At 40.6% G+C, this 14,291-nt stretch overlaps 1 protein-coding gene across 5 annotated transcripts in view; it reads right to left on the bottom strand.

Moving 5' to 3' along the window:
• MTMR2 (myotubularin related protein 2) overlaps positions 1–14,291 on the bottom strand; it is a 100,729-nt gene that overhangs the window by 66,662 nt on the left and 19,776 nt on the right. Inside the window, exon 1 of one of the 5 annotated variants that reach the window (XM_054725071.1) lies at positions 459–476. The exons of the other annotated variants lie outside the window; for them this stretch is intronic. Within the exon in view, the coding sequence (XP_054581046.1) occupies positions 459–475 (17 nt within the window). The 5' untranslated portion in view covers position 476. Of the gene's footprint in view, positions 1–458; positions 477–14,291 lie in introns of those variants that run through there. 5 annotated transcript variants of the gene reach the window in all.

The following is a 14,291-nucleotide window of genomic DNA, read 5'->3' as shown; positions in this document are numbered from 1 at the left end:
CACATATAGGGTCCCATTTCCATTTTAAAACTTTTTATCACACTGGGGAAAATATTTCTTTAGATACTATGTCTTAAGTGAAAGACAAATAATCGTTACACAACTGGTAGGAATCTGTTATTTCCACTGGGACGATTAAAGTAGTTGGGAATTGAAAAACCAGGTTTTTAATCCTATGAAGCTAACAGCAGTATCCTTGGCCATGTGACTTAATTCCCATTCCTCATTACAGTTTCATTACCTGTGAAAAGTAATGACTAGACTACTTTAGTAGTTAGTTTTTTGGTGATTATATATCTTCTTAAGACTCTCATGAAAACTATTCTATGAGTTGCTTATAACATCAGGGACTTTAAGATTAAGAACCCTGGCCTAGCCCTAGCTGGTTGGCTCAGTGAACAGAACGTCAGCCTGTGGACTAAAGGGTCCCAGGTTCGATTCCAGTCAAGGGCATGTACCTTGGTTGCAGGCACATCCCTGGTAGGAGGTGTGCAGGAGGCAGCTGATTGATGTATCTCTCTCATCGATGTTTCTAACTCTCGATCCTTCTCCTTTCCTCTCTGTAAAAAATCAATAAAATGTATTAAAAAAAAAAAAAAAAAAAGAACCCTGGCTTAGATGATCCCTTTTAATTCTAATGTAATCTAGGGCTTCTGAAATGACTATTCTGTAATTTGTAATGGTCATACAATATCTAGATAAATATTGAAAAATTAAATTGATTGTCAAAAAATATATGTATATGTATATGTTTGTGTCTATATATACAGGGTGGGGCAAAAGTAGGTTTCTAGTTTTATGCAAAATAATATAATAATAAATAATAATACAAGAATAAGCTGTTTTGCATACTCACTACTGTAAACCTATTTTGCCTCACACTGTATTTTCTAATTATGTAATCACAGACTTAGTCTTGAATATGAAGTTAAGAGTCAGACTAAATAGAAATATTCTGATATTGAATTTTTTACAATAAAGTCTAAGAGAAGTTTATGTACAACAGAGTCACAGGAAAATTAAATCCAATAGTTCAGTGGTCGGCAAACGGCGGCTCTGTTAACTAATGAGTTTGCCGACCACTGCAATAGCTACACTTATTTTAGGAACTCTGGGCTATCACTGTATAAATACAACACCCCTGCTTACAGATAAATATAAATGGCATCCTATCAAGAAATGTAAGCCACGTTTCTTTAAATATTTCCACTGTTCTCATATTAAGTGATTTTAGCAGAAACTATAATTATCTTTTAAAATACATTTCAACAATATTCTAATTTAGCTAAATAATGGTTTATTTTAAATGTCTTACATTTCAAAATATACCTGTCATAGTAAAAGGGACAGACCCCCTAAATATCTATATATACTTGTCTCAGTAACTCTCCTCCCTAAATAATTTCATCAGAATGAACTGGAACAGAGGAATATAAACTCAAGTGACTCGGAACAGCGCCCAACAGGGTTATGCTTACAAGACTTCTGCCGCTGTGATTTGCACACTTACTCTAACCTTGTGACCTCAGTACACTGGAACCCGTAATTAGCTTCAGTGGCCTGGCTCATGTGGAGTACTTCTCTGCTGCCAAGGTGAAAAATGAAAACACATGACTTGAGAATAAACTTGGCACTTGCATTTCCGACAGCACACTCATTTTTCTTTCAAACACTACACGAAGAGACTTGTGGCTTTCTTTCACAAGTCTCTTTCCAAATCTGTAGACCATATTCCATTTCTTCAGAGTTTAGCCACCTTCCACATTACCACAAACTGTCTATCCTCACTGGCTCCATTTTCTCAGTGCCCACTCATTCCTTAATCCCTTGCAATCTAGCTTTTGCCTTTATCAACCGCCTAAGATGCCTCTTTCTATAATTATTAATGACCTGATTATAAAAAATATTGGTCTTTTCTCTGTTCTGATACTATAAATTCTCATCTCCCTTCACTAGCATATTATTTTGGTTATCCCATATCTCAGTTTAACCAATACTCATGAGTACCCACTGTATGCAAGATACAACTGCTCTAGGAACTCCTAGAGAAACAGAGATAAATATTTAACACAGGGTTTCTGCCTCTAGTGAGCCTTCATTCCAAGATACTAAAATCAAGTGCACTAAAAACACAACACAATGTAGAACATGAAATATGAATGAGAGAGAAATAAAGCACCTGGAAGTTTGGAACTTGAAAAGCTCATATACAGCTTTAATTTAGGGGCTTAAGAAAGAGACAGCATTTGAGGTTAGCCAGAATATAAAAGTTTTAACACCTTCTCAACAATTTCACTAAGCAAATGAATAGCAAGGGGGAAGTGGAAAATTCAGGGCATATTAAAACTATTGTAAGATGTCTATAGACCACTTTGGTTGAAATATAAGTTACTTAAAACACACAGAGATAAACCTAAAAAGGTAGGTTTTGATTAAACTGAAGCAGGTCCTAAAAAATTGATGAACAGTTCTGAAAACAGTGAGAAGCCAATGAAAGTTTATGTGCTTTAGGAAGATTATTTTAACAATATGTCAAAGAATGAATGATAATAGCAGGAAATCTGCTAGTAGACTATTAGGAGACTGCCTCAAGTCAGAAGTACTAAAGACCCAAACTAGCACTAAAAATAAAATAGGAGAGGATACAAGAGACACTGTAGAGACAAAATCAGTAGAACTTGTCAAGTGACTTGACATGATGAGAAAAAGAGAGAAAAGGGACAAAATATGACCCCAATCTTGTTGACGAAGAAACCAGTGTGCCAAATTAGAGAGCAAAAAAGAAAAGTAGGAGCCTAGCTGTGTGGCTCAATGGTTGAGCATCAACCTATGAATCAGGAGATCACGGCATATGTCCCATCAGGGCATATGCCCAGGCTGCAGGCTATATCCCCAGTGTGGGACATGCAGGAGGCAGCCAATCAATGATTCTCTCTCATCACTGATGTTTCTATCTCTCTCTCCCTCCCCCTTCCTCTCCAAAATCAATCCTATATAATCCTATATAATAAAGAGGTAATATGCAAATTAACCCTCACACCCTCACAAGATGGCTGCCTATAACCAAGCCGGCAGGGGGGTTAGTGAGGGACAACCAAATGACTAAACAGCAGGCTGCGTGGGGCAACCAGGCCAGCGGGGGCAGGGGGGGGGCAGTTAGAGGTTACTAGGCCGGCAGAGGGGGGCAGTTGGGGGCAACCAGGCTAGCAGGGGGGGCATTAAGAGGTGATCAGGCCGGCAGTGGGGGGGGGGGGGAGGCAGTTAGGGGCGACCAGGCTGGCAGGGGGTGCAGTTGGGGGCGACCAGAGCAGCAGCGGGGGTGCAGTTGGGGGCGATCAGGCTGGCACACAGAGGCAGTGAGGGGCAATCAGGCCATCGGGGGGTTAGGGAGGGGGGGAACAGTTAAGGAAGACCAGGCAGGCAGGCAGGCAGGCAGGCAGGCGAGCAATTAGAAGCCAGCGGTCCAGGATTGTGAGAGGGATCCCAGATTGGAGAGAGTGCAGGTGGGCTGAGGGGACCCCCTCCCGTGCATGAATTTCGTGCACCGGGCCTCTAGTAAAAATATATTTTAAAAAGAAAAGAAAAGAAGGTAGTTTGAAGAGGGATGAATTCTACCTTGGAATTCTTAAGTCTGAGCTGGTATCAAGATATCCACGGGGAAATGTGCAGCACACCATACATACACTAGTAGGCCAAAGCATTTTAGATTTTACCTGACCATGCATTTGTTAATTCATTCATTCATTCATTAATTCATTCATTCATTCAGGTGATGCTGATTTACTGATTACTCTATCTTGGATGAGTGGCACTGTGAAGATACATGTGATACAGCAACATTAGATGCATTCCCAAATGACAACTAATGGGAGAGGCAGACTCCTATTTAACTGTCCACAAATCTGATTGTATAAGAGTTGTTTACAAGTACTGTGGGAAGATAGAGGAGGAAAAGATTGGATATGACTGAGATACACGAAAAGATGTGTCAGTTTTGATGGACACTGGCCCGTTAGTAAGATTTGGTGGTAGAGTGGAAGAGCAAAAATATTCTAGACAGAGCAGCATAAGTAAAAGATTTGGGGAAACTAATGTGACTGGTCTTTGTGAATCATGGCAAGGTGAAAGCAAGAAAGGTTGAACTGTGTTCTATAAATAAACCATGATAATATTGTATTCTGTAGGCAACAGGAAGCCATCAAACATTTCTGAACAGAAGTGTCATATATGCTGCTACAGTTATGAAGTATCAAATGGGGGGATTAACTAGAGGAAGATAGATTAGTTAAGAGGCTAATGAATTAGATTACTTAAACTATTGGAATAGATCATATAATGACATAGAAAATAAAGAAGAAAAAGTTTGAATATATGTAATAAACAATAGATTTTAATGTTGAATTTGAACTTGCAAAATATCCAAGTGGATGTGTTCATCATGTAAATGGAAATATGAAACTTGTCCGGTATGGGCACTCCCTGGAGAGATTATAACTAAGTGATAGCTAAATCCATGAGACTGAATCATGTAGCCCAGGAACAGCATATAAAGCAAGAAGAGATGTGAGAATTAGTGAATGGAACTATATTCATTTTCATAAAATAAGGACTGGAAGTAGATGTGTAGAAAAAATAGAAAGAGGGAAAAATCAAGAGAAACATTGTGAAAGCCAAGAAGAGTGTTCAAAATAGGTAGCCAATATTATGTAATGCTAAATAAAAGTAAAAGAAGAGAAAAATCCAATGGATTTATTAAATAGATATGTCAAACCAATGATTATGTCAATGCTGTCTATACAATGTCTTAAAAACAATAATCTAATTTGAATTTAAAAATTGAGGCAATGAGGCATGGTCGTCTTCAACTTCTGGCTTCCCTCTAGGTAAATTTAACCCACTCTTTCTTCCTATCTTAGATGACAGCATGACTCTTCTCGGGTTCAAGGACAGTCCTTCCTTCTATGCTCTCTATCCTGTCCCATCCAGTCTCCTTTGGGAAATATGGGTGTGTGTTTGTATACACATAGGCATACACTTTACACAACACTGGACATTTAGAAGGAACTCAACAGTGATTTGTCAGAATCATTAATAGCACATTGAATTCAACCTTCAACTACTCTATTGATACTACTTTCTGGATGTCATTAATGATCTTAGGAACAAGGGTCGTTTCTCTCAGTGCTTGTCTTCCTTAACTTCTTCTCTGCAATATCTGACACTACTGTCACTGCCTCCCTGTTCGGATTTTCTCTCTAAACTTCCATTGTCATTAAGTAGCAGCTTTCTTGAATATTCTCTCACCTTCTCTAGGTTCTTTTCTTCCAGCTGCCCTCTAAATATAGATTCTCTTAAAAGTTCTAACATTGGTTCTGTTCTCTGTACTCAATCTCTCTCATAAATATCATGGATTCCTAAAGCTTCAGTTATCACCTCAGAGCAGACAATTTTCAAACATATTTAGTATTCTTGATCCCAAATACTTGCTGCTAGTACCATCTAACTCACCTCTCTCCGGCCCTATTTCTCTCTGATCCTACTTGGCTACAGCCCCCATCTTACAATGTCATTAAGCTATATGGTAAGTAACTAGAATTACACCAAATAGTATTTTTTAAATTGTCCCTTTCAAATGCAAATATAGGCACTAGTTAACCAATTATTCTGCCAGCCAGCTAGTGAATTATCCTATATAATAAAAGGCTAGTATGCAAATTGTCCCCTTGGGAGTTCAACCGACCAGGAGTTTGACCGCCCGCTATGATGTGCACTGACCACCAGGGGGCAGTATGGAACAAAGGAAGGCCCCGGCCGGCAGCCAGAGGCCCCGATTGGCCCTGATCACTGGCCAGGCCTGGGGACCCTACCTGTGCACGCATTTTGTGCACCAGGCCTCTAGTACATTAAAACTTTCAAGGACCTCAGAGATCATTGTAGTGAAACCCCCCTTCATTTACAAATAAAGAATAGCCCAGAAAAGTGAAGTGAATGGTTTTAAATATAATATCAAATTAGTGGCAGAACCAGCTATAGAAGAAGGTCCCCTTTTGATTATATCACATTGCTTCTGACAGGAGCACAGAACCAAAAGGAGAAATACCTTCAGGGTGCTTATTATCTAACTGGGGAGATAAAATGAGTACATGCATGTGGCGCACACACACTCACATACACACACACTCCTCCCACACACTTCTATCACACATGTTCACTGTATGAAGGTGAAGTTCAGTTAAGAATAATCAGGGAATGCTCCCTCAGAAGATAAAGCTAAACTGAATTTAGAAGTAGGTTAAGAACAGGCTAGAAGAAAGCAGTGTATTTAGAGCTGTTTCCCATAATTTTTAAAAAGTTTTTGGACAATAAACAGAAGAAACACATTCTATATGAAAAGTCTAAATTGTTAATTAAATCCCACATTTAGAATTCAGCATGAATCCAAACGATACCGTAGGATCTCAAAGTAAATGACAATGTATCTCATAGAATGTTTACTGTGCCCTGACTAGTTTAAGACTAGTTCATTTCCTTACTCCACTACTCAGTAGTCATGAGACCTTGAGCAGGATGCTCTACATCTCTGAGTCTGTTTCTTCATGTATAAAATGCAGATGATAAAATCTACCTCATAATTGGTCATTTATTCAGCTTCTTGTGTTCCAAATAAGGCCAGTCATCCCCCAGTGTCCAGCCTCTGTCAGTAGAAGTTAAGAAAGGGCATCAGAAATCCAAATCTCTGGAGTAAGAATGTCCCTCCATTTCTCCTTTAGCCTCCCCAATACCATTGGCAAAGTGAAGAGGAGATCCCAGAATTGTGAGTGGACCTTACAGAACCTCACCCTTACCTACCACTCAACACTTACAGCCTCACCACATGCCATTTTAAAAACTATAAGGACTAACTTCATTATACCCTTTCTCTCTGTTTTCAGCAGTTCCCATAAAAGGTCAGAACTATCAGACTCTTAATTCCCTCATCTGATCCCATCTTCAAGTAACCATCTCCCTCCCCCAATTCCTGTGCTTTTGGATTTCAAAGTCAATCATTAGCAAAAGTCCCTCTACTTTCTCTTTCTTAAATGGTCTCTTTACCTTTTACTCTAACTGAAGCTAGGTTTTCCCTTGAGGACACTGCTCTCTCTATAGCTCTTTCAACTGGGAAAATAAGCCCTCATTTTCTCTCATATACCACTCTCCAACCACTGGGTCCGGAAATTGGGTCTTTTTCCTCATTACTACTTTTCTGACTATTCTTCCTTTCTCTGTCTCAAGACCCCAAGCATTCAATCTCTTCATCTCATGTCATCACACTCTTCTACACACTATCCCTCCTTGTTGAAGTTATCTACCAATCTAAGTCATTCTCCCTGATTCTTTGAAGAATTAACTTCAGGCTCACCATCATTCTTTCTAATATTTATACAATTGCCATAATTCTTAATGATTTCAATATTCATATAAACTAGTGGCCCAGTGCACAAAATTCGTGCATGGGGGGTAGGGGTTCCCTCAGCCCAGCCTGCACCCTCTCCAATCGGGAACCCACAGGGATCAGGCCTAAACCAGCAGTCTGACATCCCTCTCGCAATCTGGGACCACTGGCTCCTAACCACTCACCTGCCTGTCTGCCTGATTGACTCTAACTGCCTCTGCCTGATTGCCCCTAACCCCTCTGCCTGCCTGCTGATCGCCCCAACTGCCCTCCCTGCCTGATCTTGTCCACAATTGGCCTCCCCTGCCGGCCTGATCTCACCCCTAACTGCTCTCCCCTGCTGGCCTGAGCATCCCTAACTGCCTCTGCCTGCCTGATCGCCCCTAACTGCCCTCCCCTGCCAGCATGATCTCGCCCCCAACTGCCCTCCCCTGCCAGCCTGATCTCACCCCCAACTGCCCTCCCTTGCCGGCCTGATCTCGCCTCCAAATGCCCTCCCCTGCTGGCCTGATCACCCCTAACTGCCTCTGACTCAGCCCCCACCACCATGGCTTTGTCTGGAAGGAAGTAGGACATCCAGAAGATGGTTGGTCAACCTGGTCTAATTAGCATATTACCCTTTTATTAGTATAGATCAGTGGTCGGCAAACTCATCAGTCAACAGAGCGGCAAACCGCAGCTCACGAGCCGCATGTGGCTCGCGAGCCGTGGTTTGCCAACCACTGGTATAGGTAAATTATATAGGATAGGATTGCTTAAATGGGGGGGGGGGGGTCTTTTTCAGCAGGAGGAGATGCTCTTGTCAGACAAAAATACATAATCCCTGTATCTGGACTGATAGCCAGCCATATGCACTATACTGCCAAACCAGTCATTAAAAAATTGAACTGCTTTCTTACACCTTACAACAAACAGCTGTTGCCCTTAAAACCCCTCCTCAGTCCCCACCTTAGGTTCTGCCTTCACAGTTCACCCAGATTAGGTGTTTTGTTTTTTTTTAAATATATTTTATTGATTTTTTACAGAGAGGAAGAGAGAGGGATAGAGTTAGAAACATCGGTCAGCTGCCTCTTGCACACCCCCTACTGGGGATGTGCCCGCAACCAAGGTACATGCCCTTGACCGGAATCGAACCTGGGACCCTTGAGTCCGCAGGCCGACGCTCTATCCACTGAGCCAAACTGGTTTCGGCCCAGATTAGGTTCTGATTGGTCTGTTTCAATGCCAGTCAGTGTCAGAAGCTCTGCCTCCTAGGCAGCCATTGACTCCTCGCAGTTCACCCAGATTTGGTTCTGATTGGTCGGTTTCTATGCCAGTCAGCCTCAAAAGCTCCGCCTCCTAGGCAGCCATTGGCTCCTGGCAGTTCACCCAGATTTGGTTCTGACTGGTCAATTTCTATGCCAGCCAGCCTCAAAAGCTCCGCCTCCTAGGCAGCCACTGGCTCCTCACAGTTCACCCAGATTTGGTTCTGATTGGTCGGTTTCTATACCAGTCAGCATCTCTGGGCCTATCTCCGGGCCTGATCAGAGAGGCAGGGCTGATCAGCAGCCCCCGCGGAGGCCCAGACAGAAAGAGAGGCGCGGCTGCTAGCCAGGCCCGGAGAGAGAGACAAGGGCTGATCAACAGCTGCCATGGAGGCTACATATCAGACCCTGCTTCTCTCTCCAGGTCTCTCTCCGGGCCTGGCCAGCAGCGGCGGCAGTCAGTGCTGGGTCACCTCAGCAACCCAGCACTGACTACAGGACTGACTTCCGGTTGGTCAAGTCTTCGGTCGTTTTGGATGTTGAAGACCCTGGGTTTTTATATATTAGGATTAGCATCTAACACCTCACTTCTCAGCTTCTTGACCTCTTCTGCTCCAATGATCTTGTCCTCCACTCTATCTCAGATCATGATCACCCCCTTAACACTGGCATTACCAATTAACTGTAAAGCCCTCCTTAATTTAAATTTCAAACCACCAGCTCATTCTCTCTAGTACACCAGCCAACATCTTTAATTGTTCAATCCTATGAAGACCTCCATTGTTCCTACTATCTTTCATTGACTCTATTTCATGTCCTCACTTCTCTCTTTTCCCAACTTATTAAATTCCATGGCCTGTCATTACAATAAATCCCTTGCTCTTGCTTGCTTCATGGTACTTACCTGGCAACACCCAAATGCTAGTTAAAGCCAACTCTCTGCCTACTCCAGTCCTGCATCCACACAGTTGAATAGTCTCGAGAAAAAAATACACCCATCTGGCCTGGACTTACTTTGAATTAATGATCACTTACCTCAACTAGGCCTCTAATACTGCCCAGCAATCACACCACATTTCCCTCAGCCATATATCCTCATTCTTCTAGACTACTATTTCAGATTGTTTTTTTCTTTCCTCACCCTCTCCATCCTGAGTTTTAATAGATAAAGTTACTATGTCACTGAAAAATACAGAAGGAATCAAGACCTTCCACAAGTTCCCCAACCACAAGTTACGTACACTTATGCATACGTACTCTGCCTTCCTTTCTCTTACTAGGGAGAAATTGTACATACTCCCATCTCAAGCCAGCTCTCCACTAAACTTCCTCTCCCCTCATCTACACAAGAAACTCTATCACAGTGGTTCTCGACCCTGCTAGCTAAAACCATTGGAAAACACAGATATTTACATTACGATTCATAACAGTAGCCAAATTACAGTTATGAAGTAGCAACAAAAATAATTTTATGGTTGGGGGTCACCACAACATGAGGAACTGTATTAAAGGGTCGCGGCATTAGAAAGGTTGAGAACCACTGCTCTATCAGTTCTTCCCTTTGGTTCTATCTTTTCCCTCTCTTCTCAATCATTCCAACCAATATAGAAACATGCTATTATTTCTCTCAATCCCTCCAACTACTACTTCATTTCTCTGAGCTTATTTACAGCAAAAGTGTTGAAAGAGATGTTTATGTTCACTGCTTCCAATTCCTCACCTCTCACTTTCTCTTGAACCCACTTCCATCAGGCCAGCAAAATTTTTTTTGTAAAGGTCATCAAGAACCTCCATTTTGCTAAACTCCATTGTCAACACTTAGTCCTCATCTTTAAGTAGCATTTGACATAGTTGATCCTTCCTCTTTGAGACACTTTCTACCCTTGGATTCCAAAACACTTATGGCTACCTCACTAGTCACTAAACACTCTCTCTCAAGTCTCCTGTAATGATTGCTTTTCACCTTCTTACTTCGTAATACTGGAACACCAGTCCTTGAACCTATGTCTTCATTATGTACACCTCCCCTTGCTTAATAATCTCATTCAGGCTTACAGCTTGAACATCTTTAACTTGATAAACCCAAATTTATAATGCTATCCCAGACTTCTCTCTGGAATTGCAGATTCCAGTAACTTATTTAACACCTATTCTGGATATCTAATACCAAACTCCTGTTCTTCCTGAAACCAGCTCTATACCTTTTAAGTGGTAATTCTATCCTAAACTTTCTTCAGCCAAAATCTTTGGAGTCATCTTGGGAGCTTCTTATTACATGACATGTTCAGTCAGGAAATCCGGTTGGCTGCACCTACAAAACATGTCCAGTATCCAATCATTTCTCTCTGCCTCTTCAGCCACCATTATCATCTCCCTCCTGATGATTCCAATTGTCTATAACCAGTCTCCAAGCTTCTGCATCCCAGTCTGTTCTTAACTCAGCAACCAGAGTGATCCTTTTGAAATATCTGATAGTCACTCCTCTGCAAAAAACCTGCCACTATCTTCCATTTCACTCAGAATAAAAACCAAAGTCCTTAAAATCACCTAGAAGGCCTTTCACAATCTGCTCCCCACTCTTATCTTCCTGATCTCATCTTCTCCTATTTTCCCTCCTGTGCCCTTGCACCTCACAGGATTCCTGCTATTCCTCAAACACACCAGACAAGTTTCCATTTCAAGATCTATTTTATACCATTGGTTATCTCTATCTATAATTCTGTTCTCACAAGTATTCCCATTTTTCCTTCACTTCGTTCAGCTTTTTTGCTGAAATGTTGTCTTCTTGATGTGCTCTTCCCTGGCCCTTTTATTTAAAACTAGAGGCACAATGCATGAAATTCGTGCAAGAGTAGGCCTTCCTTCCCCCATCTGCCAGCACTGGCTTCCCTCTGGCACCCGGGACCCGGACTTCCCTTGCAGCCCTGGCTTCAAATGGAAGGCTGTCTGGAAGGATGTCCGGTCTAATTAGCATATTACACTTTTATTATTATAGATTATAAGTAAGCCACACCAAACCCACCCACTCATTATCTATTCCCTTCCTCCTTTATTTTTCTTAGAATATGTATTATCATCTGACATACTTTTTTGATTTTATTATATTCTGACTCCTCCACTTAGTTAATACTTACTGAGTGCTTACTATATACCAGGAACAGTTCACATACTTATAAAAATAAAATAAAAAAAATAAAATAATGAGGTTAATGTATTACCTGACAAACAGAAACACCAAAACAATGTAAACAACTCTAACAATCTGACCCTTAAAGAAGGTGGTAAATCATCCATAATCAGATAATCTCTGCCAGAGAAAAGTTAATACAATTTATTTAAAACAAGTAAACAAAATAATCTCTAGAAAAGGAAATTTTGTATCTCCCCTCTAGCAACCAATTCTAATTATTAAATCACTAGAGGCATGGTGCATGAAATTCATGCACAGGTAGGGTTCCTAGGCCTGGCTGTTGATCAGGGCCAAACTGTGGGGCGACCTGGGACCCACCCCCACCACTCGCACCCACCTTGGCTTGCCTGGCACCACCCGCTCGCCAGCCTCACCCTCCGCCACCGCTCGGGGCCTGCGGGCTGGGGGCAGCTCCTGCGTTGAGCGTCTGCCCCCTGGTGGTCAGTGTGCGTCATAGTGACCAGTTGTTCTGCCGTTCAGTCGATTTGCATATTAGGGTTTTATTATATAGGATTGTTAGAAAAACAGACGCTGTCCATTTTCATGGTAAATGCTGTGTATTATTTTATTTCATGACGAAAAAGTTAAGCATTTAATAGGGACACTATTAAATGTAACCATACTAAAATTTATCTTCACAATGATGCAAGGGACACTTTGGCAAATCCTAAAACATAAACTACTCTCCCACTGTAACCAGGACATGTAAGTTTAAGGTAGGAGAAGAGAAAGAAAACTATGTCTCATAAGTCATAGAAAGTTATATAGCCTCTCAGAGCTTCAATTTCATATTGTAAAGTAAAGATAAAAACACTGGCTCTCCTTATCTCATTGGGTAGTTATAAAAATCAAAGTGAAAATACTGTTTAAACTCTAAGATTCCTTTACATATAAATACCACTGTTTACAAAAAATCCAGAGGGCAGGAACGGGAAGAAGACAGCATCCTGCAATCGACAATGTAATAAATGTGGAAAATGGAAGTTACTGTTAAAATGACTTAAGTTTTAAGCAAAAGACAAACATGTTTGGGGCTATCTAAGGAACAAGGCACTGCCTCAGGAAGACTTTCCAGATTCACATCCTTCCTCCTGAATAACCCTGGATAGATGTCCTCCTCAGCACATTTGTATTTAATTCACAGCTATTTCTTATTGGTTCTTTGTTAATGTTTTCAAGCAAATTTGTGTGTTCTAGTTTGATAAAATGAAAAAACTCAATAAATGTTTATTTACCAACAAAGCTTCCCAAATAAAAATCAGAACTCTTTAGAACAGGGGTCCTCAAACTTTTTACACAGGGGCCAGTTCACTGTCCCTCAGACCATTGGAAGGCCGGACTATAGTTTAAAAAAAAACTATGAACAAATTCCTATGCACACTGCACATATCTTATTTTGAAGTAAAAAAACAAAACGGCAAAAGCACCTGCATGTGGCCCGCAGGCCGTAGTTTGAGGACGCCTGCTTTAGAGATTAGCATTTACAACATATTCATTATGTTAACAGCAATAAAATATAGAGGCCAGGTCTATTTTCACTAAAATAATTTAAAGGAATAACTGACTTATAGGGGAAAACATTAAATAAAGAAATATTTGAGATTATAGAATCCATCATTACAAAGAAAAAAGTAACTTGTGGAAAAGTCACAAACGTCACATCATCTTTTTTTTGACAAAAGCCAAATTGAATAAAATATGGCCACAAAAATAAAAAGATGACATATAAAGATTCAATTTCATGGTTCAAATACATTTTTAAATGGTTCTTAGTTTCATAAGTTTCACAAAGAGATTTCAAACAAAGATTTTTTAAACTGTATTAGTATATTAAATTATTACCTTTCCATAATATCTGCTTTAATCACTAAATGCCAAATTCCCTAAATCCCTGGCCCCAGCCACCAAAAATAAAAACTTCCCAGTATATGCTTAATTGAAACACACAGCTATGATTCCAAACTAAGTAATCATTCTCCATTATTCATATTCCTTCTAATTGAAAGGCTACAAAAAGTGTCATCTCCTGTATCCAAGGCCTTTTATCATGAGTAGTCTCCAAAATGGAGCAGGAAGTAGTGAGAAAGTGAGGGCTTTGTGAATGATGACATTCAATGAATTTAATTCCATGATGATATTCAAGTCATAAGGAAGACTTGAGGGGTGAAAATGCTATTTAAGATGGTCTTAATGCTATATAAGATGGTCTTGAAGTTCAAAGCTAGGACTGTATGATTCAGAGCACAGATATAAAATTCTAGTATCACAAATGAATTGAAGAGCTATACTTCTAAATATTGGAAATATTTGCTAAACTAGATTTTACAATTTTTAACATCCCTTTTATCTTGAATCAAAATGCTCCCAACTTTTCCCTCCCACACAAACTACTGTCCCATCTGAAAATACGAAGGAAAGACTTGTC

This window comes from Eptesicus fuscus, chromosome 13 (genome assembly GCF_027574615.1).
Source record: "Eptesicus fuscus isolate TK198812 chromosome 13, DD_ASM_mEF_20220401, whole genome shotgun sequence".
NCBI lineage: Eukaryota > Metazoa > Chordata > Mammalia > Chiroptera > Vespertilionidae > Eptesicus > Eptesicus fuscus.
Note: the sequence above shows the minus strand (reverse complement) of the source record. Positions and strands in the feature narration are given on the sequence as shown.